Source organism: Schistocerca gregaria, chromosome 3 (genome assembly GCF_023897955.1).
Source record: "Schistocerca gregaria isolate iqSchGreg1 chromosome 3, iqSchGreg1.2, whole genome shotgun sequence".
Classification (NCBI taxonomy): Eukaryota; Metazoa; Arthropoda; class Insecta; order Orthoptera; family Acrididae; genus Schistocerca; species Schistocerca gregaria.
In genome coordinates this window covers 425999299-426015739 of record NC_064922.1, presented here as the reverse complement: position 1 = coordinate 426015739, position 16441 = coordinate 425999299, and the positions used below count along the sequence as shown (strand labels likewise).

The 16441-nt window shown below is 41.2% G+C and overlaps 1 protein-coding gene across 3 annotated transcripts in view; it reads right to left on the bottom strand.

The window, feature by feature from the left end:
* LOC126356206 (eukaryotic translation initiation factor 5B) overlaps positions 1 to 16441 on the bottom strand; it is a 406256-nt gene that overhangs the window by 259548 nt on the left and 130267 nt on the right. For all 3 annotated transcript variants that reach the window (XM_050007014.1, XM_050007012.1, XM_050007013.1), the window contains exons 9-11: positions 15595 to 15679; positions 2589 to 2722; positions 2282 to 2499 (exon numbers count right to left, since the gene is read on the bottom strand). In XM_050007014.1, the coding sequence (XP_049862971.1) occupies positions 2282 to 2499; positions 2589 to 2722; positions 15595 to 15679 (437 nt within the window). The remainder of the gene's footprint in view (positions 1 to 2281; positions 2500 to 2588; positions 2723 to 15594; positions 15680 to 16441) is intronic.

Sequence of the window (16441 nt, the reverse complement as noted above, 5' to 3'; positions counted from 1 at the left end):
CCCTGTATCCCGATGCATCCACATACCCAGTAAAAGATCACCACCTTTCCACGGCATTGGAGCAGCTGTGAGGAATCGTGTATCTACATCTACATCTACATCCATACTCCGCAAGCCACCTGACGGTGTGTGGTGGAGGGTACCCTTCTATTCCAGTCTCGTATTGTTCGTGGAAAGAAGGATTGTCGGTATGCTTCTGTGTGGGCTCTAATCTCTCCGATTTTATCCTCATGGTCTCTTCGCAACATATACGTAGGAGGGAGCAATATACTGCTTGACTCTTTGGTGAAGGTATGTTCTCGAAACTTTAACAAAAGCCCGTACCGAGTTATTGAGCGTCTCTCCTGCAGAGTCTTCCACTGGAGTTTACCTATCATCTCCGTAATGCTTTCGCGATTACTAAATTATCCTGTAACGAAGCGCACTGCTCTCCGGTCGATCTTCTCTATCTCTTCTATCAACTATCTGGTGCGGATCCCACACTGCTGAGCAGTATTCAAGCAGTGGGTGAACAAGCGTACTGTAACCTACTTCCTTTGTTTTCGGATTGCATTTCCTTTGGATTCTTCCAATGAATCTTAGTCTGGCATCTGCTTTACTGACGATCAACTTTATATGACCATTCCATTTTAAATCACTCCTAATGCGTACTCCCAGATAATTTATGGGATTAACTGCTTCCATTTGCTGACCTGTTATTTTGTAGCTAAATGATAAGGGATCTATCTTTCTATGTATTCGCAGCGCATTACACTTGTCTACATTGAGATTCAATTGCCATTCCGTACACCATGCGTCAATTCGCTGCAGATCCTCCTGCATTTCAGTACAATTTTCCATTGTTGCAACCTCTCGATACACCACAGCATCATCTGCAAAAAGCCTCAGTGAGCTTCCGATGTCATCCACCAGGTCATTTATGTATATTGTGAATAGCAACGGTCCTATGACACACCCCTGCGGCACACCTGCAATCACTCTTACTTTGGAGTAGTATGAGTTGAATCAACTGGTCTACTGGATACATTTGGGGGACCACTTGTAGCACACTGAGCAAGTCAGAACAGATGAGAAACCTTTCACTGTGATGCTTGTGAGCCACTCCTGTGCTGTCATAATGCCATGCAACTCTGCATCACAGTTTGTGAATTGGATCAGGATGCATGCTTTAAATACCCTGTCAGGGAAAACAGCTGAACAACAAAGAACATTCTCTTTCTGGGATGCATCCATATAGACAATGCTACATGGTGCTACATACTTGGAACAGAAGACAACAGAGTTGTAAAAATGTAACCCGGAGTACAAGTTTTCCTGTACTGCATCAAGGTTAAGATCGCTTTGGGCTTCTGAAGACGGCAAGGCGGGAATCTGTTCCACCTCTGGCTACATAATCGGAGGTCTGATGTATCCAGATTCTTGAAACAGTCAGTGGCTGTGGCCAGACCCCAGCCTAGGAAACCTGAGGTCACCAGGGTACAAGGGCTATTTTGAACAATGAATGAATGTCGGCCCAAGTTTTGAAAGCAGCAGGGGTAAACATTTAAGAACATATTGTTGAAATATTTTGCTACAAGTACTTTAGTTTCTATCACTTTTGGGCAGTTATGGAATGTATTTTACAAAGGTGCAATAAGGTACATTTATTACAGATCAAGGGCAACTGTCACAGTACAATGATTCACTTTCAACAGCAAAGGTTTTCTGAGTGTGCAAAAAATCATCTGAACATGCAATGAAAAGACATCAGTGACAAATCAAATGTGATGAACTGACGCTCACGAAGGAACCTGCCATAACTTATGTTGACTCTGTGGTTATAATGCTTTGAGTGAAAAAGCTGAGAGAAGCAGATGGAAAATGCTGAAAGGGAACAAGTAAAGAGGAAGAGAACAGCTAACTTGCCATATATTTACCCTATTGTTGAGCAGTTGTCTGCCTGGTTTGTTACCTGAATCAGGAGAAGAGCCTTACTCAAATGGACAATGAAGTGTGTCAGAGCATATAGAAATACAGAGTATTATAGAGCATTCTGAAGTAGAAATATGATGGGGATATATGTCAACACACACAAGCAATAACACAATAGACATTCACTTCCTATTAATTTAATGTGTTTCTATATAAAACTTGTCTATATCAAAGATACCACAGAATCGTTCTTTGCTAACTAAGACAGCTTTCTATTGAATTCCACTTGAAAACCAAACGCAACATGACCTTTTTTTATAGTAAGTCTAAAATCTTACAAAAAGTTCACCCAGTTAACATTATCACTAACCTGTCAATTTTGTTTAGTGCTACAATGAATGGTGTCTTCTTGTTTTTCAGCAAATTGATCGATTCAATTGTCTGTGGTTCAAGCCCGTGCATGATATCAACAACTAGAATTGCTATATCACACAGTGAGGAACCACGACTTCGTAAATTGCTGAAGGACTCGTGTCCTGGTGTATCAATGATGAGTAGACCTGGTATCTTCAATTCCGTCTCAGAGAACTGAAATTTTTTATTTCCATTATACACATGGACAAATACGAGCAGATGTCATAAATTTCCAGAATATTTACAATATACATCAAACATACCCCTTTAACATGTTTGGTCTGTTCCTTAATTGCATCAATGGGGACATTTGTTGCACCTATTTGCTGAGTAATTCCTCCAGCTTCTCCATCTTGCACATTGGTACGTCGTAATTTGTCAAGAATCTTTGTTTTGCCTGGAAGAAAATGGGTTATATTATAAAACCTAATGCAAAGGAGGAAGATGTATTTAATAATTGCAGATATGTGAATCCCCTAAAAATACGAAGACACTATTCAATTTCATGCACATATATATACACACACAGGGCATTTGGGGAGGAAAGGTCAATATTTTACATAGTGATAGTATAAACAATTCTGGTTATATGAACATAGGTCTGCAATGCTTCATTAGGGAGGAACTTTAATTCTGCAAAAATTGATGTGCACAACAGGAACGTATACGCAATACAACTGGACCGTAACATGATTTTCTTGCAAACACTGCACAGGTACATGCCATGTTTATGCTCTGCAACCTATAACGTATTATGATCATGTGACATACGTAGTACAATCACCCGTTGTTTACGCAGTTGTGCCGTGTAAACCGCATTGTGTAGCGTACCAGTGATGGATTGATTAGTGTATTAAATAGCCTCCAAGATCACCTGACCTTACACCTTTAGATTTCTGTTTATAGGGTTGGATGAAATCAGAGGCGCATGAAGTGAAGGCAAATAAATGAGATGAACTGCTTCGTCGCATCATGAATGCTGCTGGATTGATTAGGAACCAGTCACAGGCATTTGAACAAGCAGCACAACATGTTGTCCCTAGAGCTGAAAAGTGCATTGATGTTCTTGGTGGGATATTCGAACCTGTTCTGTGAACGGTACAAAATCTATACGATAAGTTTTAAAGACGTTTGTAAAAGATGTGGTACGTCTTTTTCAACTGAATACATGTACTATGTATCAGACAGACTCAAACTCAGGACCTTCACCCTTACCAGGCAAGTGGCAGAAGTAAAGCTATGGCGGCAGGTCGTGAGTAATGCTCAGTCGGCTAAAGGCAAATGCTTCCAGTTTGAGACTCAGTCTGGCACACAGTTTTAAACTGCCTTGATGTTTCAAAGTGAACACTGCTTGTGCATGCATGCCACTATAACTACACAACCCACCCCTGCAGCCCAATGAGAGTTAAACTGTATGGCAGCCCCAGAGCCCTTATCCACAAAGCAAGTTTCAGTCTGGAGCTGCAAGAGGCGAGTTCGAAAATTTGGGTGACAAAAGAGGGCACTGCACCAATGGACTACGTGTGGGAGTTGATGTAACAGTTCTATTCCAGAATGTTTGAGAATGTTCTCCAACGTGCCCTTATCCTGTTAATAGTTTACACCTCATCAGAGTATTTGGACAACAACGCCTTTGTTGAAAGTAGACAAAACACACACACACACACACACACACACACACACACACACACACACACACACACACACACACACACACAAGTGCAACTCGCACACAGGCTCTGACAGACACATACACACAAAGTGCTACTCGCACACAGATGACTACTGTCTTTAGCAGCTGAAGCCAGACTACAAGCAGCAGCACATTGTGGGAGAGGTAATCAGGTGGGGTAAGGAGGAGGCTGGGGTGGGAAGGGGAAGATAGCAGGGTAGACGTGGAGAACTGTGAAGCGCAGATAGAGGGAGCATGCAGGGAAGAGGTGAAGGGAGTGTAGGACAGCCAGGTGCAGTCGGGAGGTCAGACAGAGGGCAGGGGAGAGAAGCTGGGGAGTAGAGGAAAGGGAGAAAAGTAATAACACTGGGTGCATTGGTGGAATAGAGGGCTGTGTAGTGCTGGAATAGGAACAGGGAAAGAGCTAAGTGGGTCAGGACAATGACTAATGAAGGTTGAAGCCATAAGAGTTACAGAAACGTAGAATAACTTGTGGGGAGAGTTCCCACTTGCACAGTTAAAAAAAAAAAAAAAACTGGTGTTGGTGGGAGAGATTCAGATGACACAGGCTGTGAAGCAGTCACTGAAATGAAGAAAGCCATGCTGGGAAGTTTGCTCAGCAACAGGATGGTCCAATTGTTTCTTGGCCACAGTTCTTTGGTTGCCGTCAATGCGGACAGACAGCTTGTTGGTTGTCACACCCATATAGAATGCGGAACAGTGGATGCAGCTTAGCTTGTATATCAAATGACTGGTTTCACAGGTAGCCCTGTCTTTGATGAAATAGGTGATGTTTGTGACTGGATTGGAGAAGATGGTGGTGGGAGGATGTATGGGACAGATCTTGCATGTAGGTCCATTACAGCGACATAAGCCATGATGCAAGGGGTTGGAAGCAGGGGTTGTGTAGAGATGGACGAGGATATTGTGTACGTTCGGTGGGCACTGGGCTATCACTGGGGAAGGGGTGGGAAGGATAGTAGGTAGGACATTTCTCATTTCAGGGCACAACCAAAGGTAGTCAAAACCCTGGTGGAGAATGTAATTCAGGTGCTCCAATCCTGGGTGGTACTGAGACATGAGGGATACAATCCTCTGTGGATGGACAGCGGGACTTTGCGGGGAGTTGTGTGTGATTGGAAAGATAAGGCACGGGAGATCTGTTTTTGCAAAAGGTCGGGAGGGCAATTATGGTCTGCAAAGTCCTCAGAGAGGCATTTGGTATATTTTGAGAGGGACCACTTGTCACTGCAGATGTGACAGCCACAGGTGGCTAGGTTCTTGGCATGGGATGGGTGGCAGCTGTCAATGTGGAGGTACTGCTGGTGTTCGGTAGCTTTGATATGGACAGAGGTACTGATGCAGCCATCTTTGAGGTGGAGGTCAACATTAAGAAAGGTGGCTTTTTGTGTTGAGTAGGACCACGTGAAGTGAATGGGGGAAGGTGTTGAGATTCTGGAGGAATGTGGACAGGGTGTCCTCACCCTCGATCCAAATCACAAAGACATCATCAATGAATCTGAACCAGGAGAAGGGCTTAGGATTTTGGGTGTTTAGAAAGGATCCCTCTAGAAGGTCCATGAACAAGTTAGCATAGGATGGTGCCATGCTGGTGCCTGTAGACATACTCTGAATTTGTTTTTAGGTAATGCCTTCAAAGGAGAAGTAATTGTGGGTGAGGATTAGTTGGTCAAGATGATCGGGAAGGAAGTTGTTGGTTTGGAATCTGTCAGGCATTTGGAAAGGTAGTGTTCAATAGCGGTAAGGTAATGGGCATTAGGCATGTTAGTGTAAAGGGAGGTGGCATCAATAGTGATGAGCAGGCACGGTGTGGTGAAGGAACTGTCGTGAGTCAGTGGAGGAAATGGTTGGTATCTTTTATACACAAGGGTACATTGCAGGTAATAGGCTGTAGGTGTTGGTCTATGAGAGCACAGATTCTCTCAGTGGAGGCACAGTAACCGGCCACAATGGGTGGTTGGGTTTATGGACTTCAGGAAGCATGTAGAAAGTAGCAGCAGAAGGAGAGGTGGTGGCAAGGAGAGAGATGGATCCAGGCAGAGGTTCTGGGATGGGGCTAAAGATCTGAGGAGAGACTGGAGATCCTTCTGGATTCCTGGATCGAGGTCATTGTGGCAGGGTTTGTAGTTGGATGTATCTGATGGCTAGTTAAGTCCTTCTGCGAGGTAATCCTTGAGGTTCAAAACAACAGCAGTGGAGCCTTTGTCAGCAGGTAAGATCATAAAGTCGGGATCAATTTTTGGGTGGTGGATAGTTGTTCTCACTGCAGATGTAAGATTAATTTGCGTGAGGTGAGGCAAGGTTCGAGGTTAAGAAATTCTGGAAAGTTACCAGTGGGTGATTTGGGGGGTGGGGGGGTGGGGTGGTTCACAGTCGGATGGAGGAGTAAACTGAGCCAGGCAGGGTTCAACATTGGTCTTCGGTCGTGTCTGATCGGTGGGGTCAGTGGCAAAAAAGTTTTTGCACTGGAGGGACTGGGAGAAGGAAAGATCTTTAACACGCCCTACATGATTGAATTTGGGAGTGAGGCAAAAGGTGAGGCTTTTGGAGAGGGCTGATATTTCTGCGGGGCCAAGGTTTTTGGAGGAAAGGTTCATGACTGTGTATCAGGTCTCTCTGGGTTCTGGATTCTGTGTGATGGTGGGAGTGAGTTTTGGAGAGTGCGATAAATTTAGTAGGTTTGTGAGATGAGGGGCATGGAGGAGATTTGGAGGTTATTGTAGATGTGGTAGACAGTGGTAGTCCAAGGTGGAAGAAGGAAGTGAGCAGGGTGGAGAGTTTTTTGAGGTGGCATTGTGCATGTTGCTCTAGTTCCTAGAGGTCAAGAGTTTCACTGTGTGTTGTGGGATTCAAGAATTTGGGTATGCATAGCAGGAGAACTTCACAGATGGAGAGAAGGTACTGCAAGGAGGAGTGGGCTTGACTGATATAGTTTTGCAGAACTATGTCGGTGAGGGCTATGGATTGGCAGAATCTGAACAGATGGAGGTCACTGTGGAAGGAAGAGTGGCAGCCAGAGATTGGTCATTTGATGCCAAGCCATATGCACAGATACCATGAGCCAAGCAGCAACGCAGAAATACTATGTGGGACTGGGTTCTGGCTAGGGATAAGGAAACTTTTCTGTGTTGACATATATGGCAGGAGCAAGAATCCATGGTGGTGGAAAAAACGCTAAAAAATACTTAAGTAACAGAACTACATCTGAAAAATTTGCAAAAATACACCCAAATACATGGGAAAAATCATGAAAAGTGTGAAACAGATGAAATATGGGGAAACAAGATGAAATCTGAGGGAGCACATATTCAGTGAAAGGTGAAGCACCAACTAAAATTTGCGTGAAGTCACAAAGAGATCAAAGAAAAAATATAAATAAAAAGAACGCTTAATGTAGGCTGCAGATCTGTGAAGAAGGGGAGTGACAGATGTGACAGGATTACATGAAATTAGTAGGTGCAAACTCAAAATATACTGAGGGTCTCAGTGAGGACCCTGCTGACCATAATTACACTCCCAACCTTGCACAAAAATAGATCTCCCATGCCATATCTTTCGAGTCACCCACCACCTCCAAAGTCAGACAGTCTGGCCACAGAAGAGAATATCCCCTGTGACTCAGTACCACCCAGAGTTTTGACTCTCCGCCAGAGTTTCTACTACCTCTTTGTCGTGCCCTGAAATGAAAAATGTCCTACACACTCTCCTTCCCATCCCTCCCACAGTGGTATTTAGCCACCCACCAAATCTACACAATATCCTCATCCATCCCTACCAACCCCTTGCCTCATGGCTCATAACCTTGTAATAGATCTATCTCATACATCCTCCCAACACCGCCTACTCCAGTCCACTCATAATCACCACCTATCCCATCAAAGGCAGGGCTACCTGTGAAACCAGTCACGTGATCTACAAGCTAAGCTGCAACCACTGCTCTGCTTTCTACATGGGCATGACAACCAACAAGCTGTCTGTCCACATGAATTTCCACCGACAAACTGTGGACAAGAAACAAATGATCCACCCTGTTGATGGGCACACCATCCAACATGACACTCTACATTTCAGTGACTGCTTGTGCCGTCTGGATCCTCCCCACCAACACCAGCTTTTCTGAACGGTGCAAGCGGGAACTCTACAGTATATCCCACGTTACCGTAATCATCTTCGTCTCAACCTTCATTAGTCATTGTCCTTACCCATCAGGACCCTTCCATGTTCCCATTCAAGCACTACGCAGCCCTCTATTCCACCAATGCATCCAGTCTTATTACTTCTCTTCTTTTCTGCTACCCCCACTTCTTTCCCTCTTGCCCTCCACCTAACCTCCCAATTGCAGCTAGGTGCCCTAAACTCCCTTCACCGCTTCCCTGCACACTCCCACTAGCAGCATTTTATCATCCCCAGCTCTACCCTGCTATCCTTCTCCCTCCCCACCCCAACTTTCTCCTTACTCCTACCAAGCTGCTTCTCCCATCATGTGCTGCTGCTCATAATCTGGTCTCAGCTGCCAGAGACTGTGGTCATGTGTGTATGAGTTGCATTGATGTGCCTATCTGTGACTTAGCATCTCCACTATAGGATGAGTAGCAACTATCCTTCTCATAATATTGTTAATACGTAATAGAATAAACTAATGTCACTTGCTTAAGGTAGAGAACAGTGTATTAAGTGGAATTTGTGTGTGTTAAGTAATATTAACATTTAATAGGATGATGATTTTGCCAGTGGTGAACTAACAGAAGGAAAAAAGAATTATAGTGAAGAAATGAAACATACGAAGCTCAAGTGACATGTTCAGCTTCACAGTGGAAGAGATTGAACAGATTGACAGCAAACTTAAAAGACAAACACACTCAGCAAGAAGAGACAGAGAAGGTGCTGAAGAAACAAGATTACAAAATGAACTAAGAAGATTTCCTCTAGTGACTACACAGACATTTACAATTTTGTTTTTTCAATGTGTATTTCACTCACGCCAAACTAATATGCTCAGCGCATCTTTCATCCAAAGCCCACTGTCAATGGAAAGCATTGATTTGTTTCACTTAACAAACAAAATTATTTTAAAGCAGAACGTAGCATACACATTTCAGACACAAGTCTCAAAAAAGTCTAATTCTGTATTTGTTTTATCGATATGTATTAACAGGGACCATAAAACAAGAAGAATAACCAGCAGTACAATAGTAACTGCACTTTCCTGGTCCAAGATGATTGCTACCGCCAAGCAGAAACACAGCTTAGTCATGTACCACTTTATACATATCGATAAAACAAATACTGTACTAAACTATTTTGGGATCGCTCTATCAGAGGGACACACAAAATCCTACTTTAAAAATCATTCTTGTTTCTAATGGGGAATGAACATATGCTTTTTGACAATGGGCATGGCATGAAAGATGTGATGAGCAGTATTTGTCTGGTCTGCCTCCAGCTACACATTGCAAATATGACACTGCAAATATCAGCTGAATCATCAGAGAAAATGCGCCTGGCAACTTGTAGGAGTGATGACTGATATATTTGAATGACATTCCACTTAACATTCATCACATAAAATTTGTAATTTTTGTAGATGATATTAGTGTTATAATAAAACACATTAATGGGAAAGTGGCTGACGAGATGGTAAATGACATGTTTCAACTAATTATTAAGTGGTTCTCTGAAAATCGATGTGCTCTAAATTTCGAGAAAACACCTTACATTCAGCTCTGTACAACAAAGAGTCCTACCAACAACTGACACGGCACACAAACAGGAGTCAGTGAACAGGGGAGAACGCTCCAAATTTTTGGTTGTACATATGGGTGATTGTACTCAGGTGATTCATGTGAAAAGGTTTCTGACATGATTATGGCCACATGACAGGAATTAACAGACAATGAACGTTGAATGATACTTGGAGCCAGATACATGGGACATTCCATTTCAAAAATGGTTAGGGAATTTAGTGCTAACAGACAAGCGACACAATGTGAAATAACTGCAGTAATCAATGTCGGAAATATCATGAACGTATCTGTTAGGGAAGTGCGGCTAAATTTGGCAATAATGGACTATGGCAGCCAATGACTGATGCGAGCGCCTCTGCTAACAGCACGACATTGCCTGCAGTGCCTCTTTTGGCCTTCTCACCATATCAGTTGGACCCCAGATGACGGGAAAACCATGGCCTGGTCAGATGAATCCTGATTTCAGTTGGCAAGAGCTAACGGTAGGTATTGAGTTTGGTGAAGACCTCACTTTGCCATGGATTCAAGTTGTCAAGAAGACACTGAGCTGGTGGTGGCTCCATCATGGTGTGGGCTATGTTTACATAGAATGGACTGGGTCCTGGTTATGTTCGGCTCCTTGCAGACATTTGCAGCCATTCTTAGATTTCATGTTCCTAAACAATGGTGGAATTCTTATCCAACATGTTATAGGGCCACAATTGTTCCTGAATGGTTTGAAGAACATTCTGGACAATTCGAGTGAATGATTTGGCCTCCCAGCACGAATCCCATAATCAAGAGGTTAATTTGTGCATAAAACCTGCACAACGAACACTTTCACTATCATAGATAGCTATAGAGGCAGCAAGGCTCAGCATCTCTGCAGGGGACTTCCAACGAAAGGAAAGAGGCGGTGGGTTTCGTATCAGGACAACATTGGCAAAGGTACTGTTCCATGGCCACAAAGCCAGGAGCATGGAGACATTTGGCATACAAGCAGACAAGAAGAAGTCTGGTGGTAACAGAACATGAACTGTGGAAAGGTTGTGGAGGAAGTGAGCAGTGTCTTGAATGTAGGATGGGAGGTTACAGGATGCATTGAGGTCTGAGCTGCCAGAGATGGCTGCCATGTGCATAAAGTGAGTTAGTTTGTGTGAAAGTGTGTGTTTTCTTTTCTGAAGAAGGCTTAGGTCGAAAGATAAATGTGTGATAGTCTTTTCGTTGTGCTTGCCTGCAATTCACTGTGTCATCTTTAAGGTGATCTATCATTTCCCTAATAGTAGCGATGCACCCTTTCCCTAATATTGTAGAACACGATTTATGATGTACATGATATGCAAACAGAAGTCAGAACATTAAGCAGATTCCAGCTGATGGAGTATCCAAGAAGAATCTTCAGCTAAATTTGAGGCAGTTCACACAGTAATTGTGTAAGTGGCATCTTTTACATCAAATGAAACAGTAAACACTCAGAAGCAAGACAGCTCCTGGTACAAAGGAAATAGGGGGTGTGCATAGTTATGTGGAAAACCATGAAGGAGGGCTTGCTGCCCCCTTTAGCTCTTGCAGGGGGCAACAAAGCATCTATACTCTGCACATCAATGCACACTGAAACCAACATAGTGGCATCCGTTAGATAATAATAGTGACATAAACAGTAATTATTACTTTCTGTTGTATGCAAGTCAAGTATGAGACTATCCTTCAATCTTGAATCACAAAGAAATTATTATTAAAGATATCTTCAAATACATCTGCAGGTATCAGCATCATCACAGGCTTTCATTAGCAGAGCAGTCAGCCACACTGACCTCTACAGATAGCCATTAGCATTTGGAAATAAATGTTCCCACTTATACAAGAAAGAGAAATAACTTGGAGGAAATATGGCAAATCAGGATTTTTAAGTGAGAACAGAAAAATATAAAATCAACTGTAAGTGGCTGATTGCTCTTCTGCCAATGATAAACTGTTGCTTCTCCTGTCACAAACACACTGTCACAACAATGAAAGTCTGTTCGCTCTGATCAACATTGAAATATTACTTCCTCCTGCAAAATTCTGACTGTTAATTCTCCCTTGCCAATAATTAAACACATATATCCCTCTTCATTATAGTAGTTTTGACATAGATATAGATGTTTTCTTATATGTAAGGAATGTCCTTGCAATGTGACTAAATTTCTACTTAAAAATTTGCCAGAAATATAATGTCAAGATACAGAAATTTCTGGGAAAGGTATAATATGAACTGATTTTCAAAAATTTTGAAGCTCAGTAAAGTAGTTCACTCTAACTTTTGTTCTGATGGCCACACACAGTTTCTGTTTCCCCTTACCAATACAGTTCTGCAATAACTGCCATCCTATCATATTTTCAACCCTTCTGCCTGAAGAAGGAGTCACTGGCTCCGAAAGCTTGCCAATCACAATAGTCTTGGGTGTGTGATCTGCCACTGCTTGGTGAGTAGATTTTTGATCTATCCAATTAAATGATATTTTGTACTGAGCAACATTCTTTCTTTATGAGTGTCTAATTTTTTGGAGTTACCTGAACTTGTACTTAACTAGTGTCAGAGAAAGTGGTTCATCTCTCAGTCTGTTTGTTTATCATATCATTTTCAAATCACTCAGCTTTGTTTCTTACAACAACATATTGAGGAATTTTGTATAGGCTGCAGGCTATGGAATATTCAAAAAGTGCTAGAGATTTGTAATTTTTAGAAAAACTGTATTTGAAAAAAAATATGTATTACTGTTGATACAATTGTCGTTATTTTTCCACATAATCACCATCCTGTTCAATGCATGTTGTAAGCTGTGGCGAAAGGTTCTTTATGGCCTTCTTGAAGAACTCGCCCGCCAGCTCCTTCCCCAATTTCACGATCTCTTTCTGCACTTGCTCATCGGTTGAAATTATTTCCATTTGTGTGCCTTCAGCTAGGTGAAAAGCTGGTAACCTGAAGGTGCCACATCATGGAAATACGGAGAAGGAGGAGGGGGGGGGGGGGGGGATGGTTCAAAACATTCTAACCAAGTGAGTCCAAGGGCATTTGATGGCTAAGGCTGTAGGAGGATGGGGGTTGCTGTGCAACTAGCATACCGCTCCCATCAGCATACACCTCCTTTTGTTCTAAATGCTCCTTTTGAGTTTATTTTTAGGGTCTCACAATATTATAGTTCATTGATGGTTTCCCCTTGAGGCAGAAATTCAACCAAAGTGATGCCTTTTTGGTCCCCAAACACTGAGCCCATGATTTTTTTTTGCCTTAAATTGTGGTTTTGAATTTTTTGGCAGTTGGGGAAATGGTGTGACACTGTGATACCTGTCTTTTTATCTCAAGCATGTAATGAGCCACACACATCCCATCTCCAGTCACAACAGAACTCAGAAAATTCTCACCTTCCAACTCATATCACCCAAAAAAACTCCTGGGCACTACTGACTCAATTTTCCTAGCACTCTGTAAACTGTTTTGAGAAACACCTTGCACACAATTTCCAGAATCCCAGCGTCTCTATGAGTGCCTCGTGTAAGAGAGTTCTGTACAGTTGTGGAAACATCACAGAAGTTTCATCCACCATGAATCGGGAGTTTTCATGAACAGTTTCCTTGATTTTTTGCATGAACTCCTCAGTCAAAATGGAAGGTTTTCCACTCTTTTGTTCACTATGAACATTGGTTGTACCTTCACTCTCCACCCACTCAAACATACTCATTTTGTTCATAACACCTTCACCGTAAACTGTTATGATTCGTATAAAAATTATGACGGGTGTTTTTCTTTTTGTGAGTTGGAAGCAGATCAAACTTGGATAATACAACAAGAGTTTAGGAGTTTCCATACTACTGTGTTTCTACGAAGCTTGCTCTAGTCAGATGGATTTCCACCCCCCCACCCCCCACCCTCTTCCTCTACCAATCAGTGACGCCAACCCCCCCCCCTTTCCCACAAAAAAAAAAAAAAAAAAAAAAAAAAAAAAAAAAAAAAAAAATCCCAGCCCACTACGGTCAGAGTACACTTACTTTCTGAATGTGTGTTGTACATGTCACTGTTCATGTCATAAAATGCACACTTTTCTGAGTGATATCTATGAGTAACAGAATGTAGTTTCCACAAAGTGTTAATTTCAAATCAGAGAATTTTCTTTGCTTAGGACACACCTGTACAGATGATGTACAAGGGCACTCTTCTATATTCTTTTATTACATCTATGTCACATCTGTTAAGTATGAAAACTTATGTATTATTTATAGCTAAGACAATGGAAGTTCATTTCTTCCTTGCCTAGTAAAAAAACACTTTATGTAAGTAGTTTAAAAATAAACTATTTTGGGCCATTATGTACGCATTTGCAGTATTAATGTATATATTCTTACACAGAATTGTTTAGTATTACAGAAAAACATTTGTAGGGCACTACAAAAAAATTGTAATAAAATTAATGGCAACTTGTAACAGTAACTAATAGTGGTACTGAAGTTAATACATACATACATACATTAATCCTCGTTCCATAGATCATGAATACTACATTTCGTAATGATGTGGAACATGTCACTTTAACATAAGTTTTCTTTACACAAAATAATTAATTAATTAGTTAATTTTTTTACAGTTACTACTTCATATCCAAGAATTCATCTACTGAGTAGAAGGAGTTGTCATTCAGAATACTTTTAATTTGTTTTTAAATGCTGGTTGGCTATCTGGCAGTATTAAACTATTTGACAAATGACCAAAGATTTTTGTGGCAGCATAGTTCACCCCTTTCAGTGCCAAAGAGAGTTTTAATCCAGAATAGTAAATATCATCCTTTCTTCTAGTGTTGCAGCTATGCACTTCACTGTTATTTTTGAATTGGGATGGGTTATTAATGACGAATTTCGTAATTGAATATATGTATTGCGAAGGTATTGTGAATATCCCGAGTTCCTTAAATAAATATCTGCAAGGTGATCTTGGGTGGGTTCCAACTATTATTCTGATTACACATTTTTGTGCAATGAATACTTTCTCTCTTAATGATGAATTACCTCAAAATATGATGCCACATGAAAGCAGTGAATAAAAATATGCATAGTAGGCCAATTTACTGAAATGTTTATCACCAACATCTGCTATAACCCTAACAGTGTAAGTAGCTGAACCTAACCACTTCAACAGATCATCGATGAGTTTCTTACAATTCAATTTCTCATCAATGCACACACCTAGAAATTTTGAGTATTATGCCTTAGCAACACTAAGATACTAAAAAGAGTGGCTATATTTTGAAAAACAGAGAAGGTATGAGCACTGGGCTCAGGAGAACACAAGCTCAGCAAATGGAATGTTGAGTGAAAGAATTCAATCATTATAGTGAAATAATTCCAATGTTATCAACAAGTGTTTCCATTTGTTTTAAAATTATGTCCATTTCTCACTGACTAATGTAGTGATATACACGACATTCTATTTTACAGTTTTTAAAAGATGTCATATTACATGATCATTAACACTCTTCCTGCAACAGATTAAGAAGTTAAATCAGCTGCACTGTACGTGTAATCCCATATACTACCTAACAACATTAAATTAACATCTTAGCGATATTGGCTGTGGCAAATTAAAGTCCTCTAAAAGAAAGACTTACATTCACAAGGTAAAAATCAATAAAGATTCACAGATAAAGCCTTATACTATGAAACAAACTGATAACTTTGAAAATGAAAAGAAATACTCATAAATACTCATTTTTTCTCAACTCTCATTTGCTAACAAAACCTAAAAGCTAATAATAATTATCCATTCTAAACAGAACTACTACAACGTTTGTTTTCTCTTTTGTCCACAATTGTGCACAGTACCTGTATCTACATGACCCAGGACACACACAACAGCTGCACGGAGAACATCTAGTGACTTGTTCTTCTCAGCATCTTCACGGCGTTTCTGAAGCAACAAGATACAGAGTTTTGAGATAATGCAACTTTTCTTATTCAAATACTACTATTTTTCTAAGGTGAGGATAGGTTCAAACAACTGAGGGAACAGAACTTAATAGCAAAAGCTGTCAAGGAAATCATCACTGTATGAAGGACAATAAATGCTTGACAGAGTGCCTGGGGATGAACTGAGGAAAATATATGACATACACCTCACCACAAAAATTAATGGTTTAAATGTCACAGGGGCAAGGAGAATGCTAAATTTTTTTATTGAGGTGGTGGACCACACACACAGTGCCTAGTGCCCATGCATGTACATAGTCAACAATTGCAGACTGTAGTTGTTAACAGCAGTGGAGTCCCAACTGGCAGGGTTAGATACGATTTCCGAACTACAGGAGGTGAAGCTCATCTTGTAGGTGGATGAAATGCATTAGTCACACATTTAACAAATTTTACCCATAGAGGATGCTGTTGAACTCCATGACTGTTCCTTTATAGGGACTGGTAGTGGAAATTTTTCTATGCCCTATAGTCACACATGTACATCATCAGTTTAGCATGCAGGATGATATAATGCCCCCTGCTTGCAACAGTACCCTGCACTGGGACCAGCAATTTTGAAAAACCATAGAACATCCAGACTGGCATCAATCACATGCAGGCATCATTGACCAGAAGCCCAAGGAAATAGGTTCATGCTGTGGCACAACTGGACATACCAAACTCCATAGTGGATGATGTAATGTACAAAAACTTGCATCTA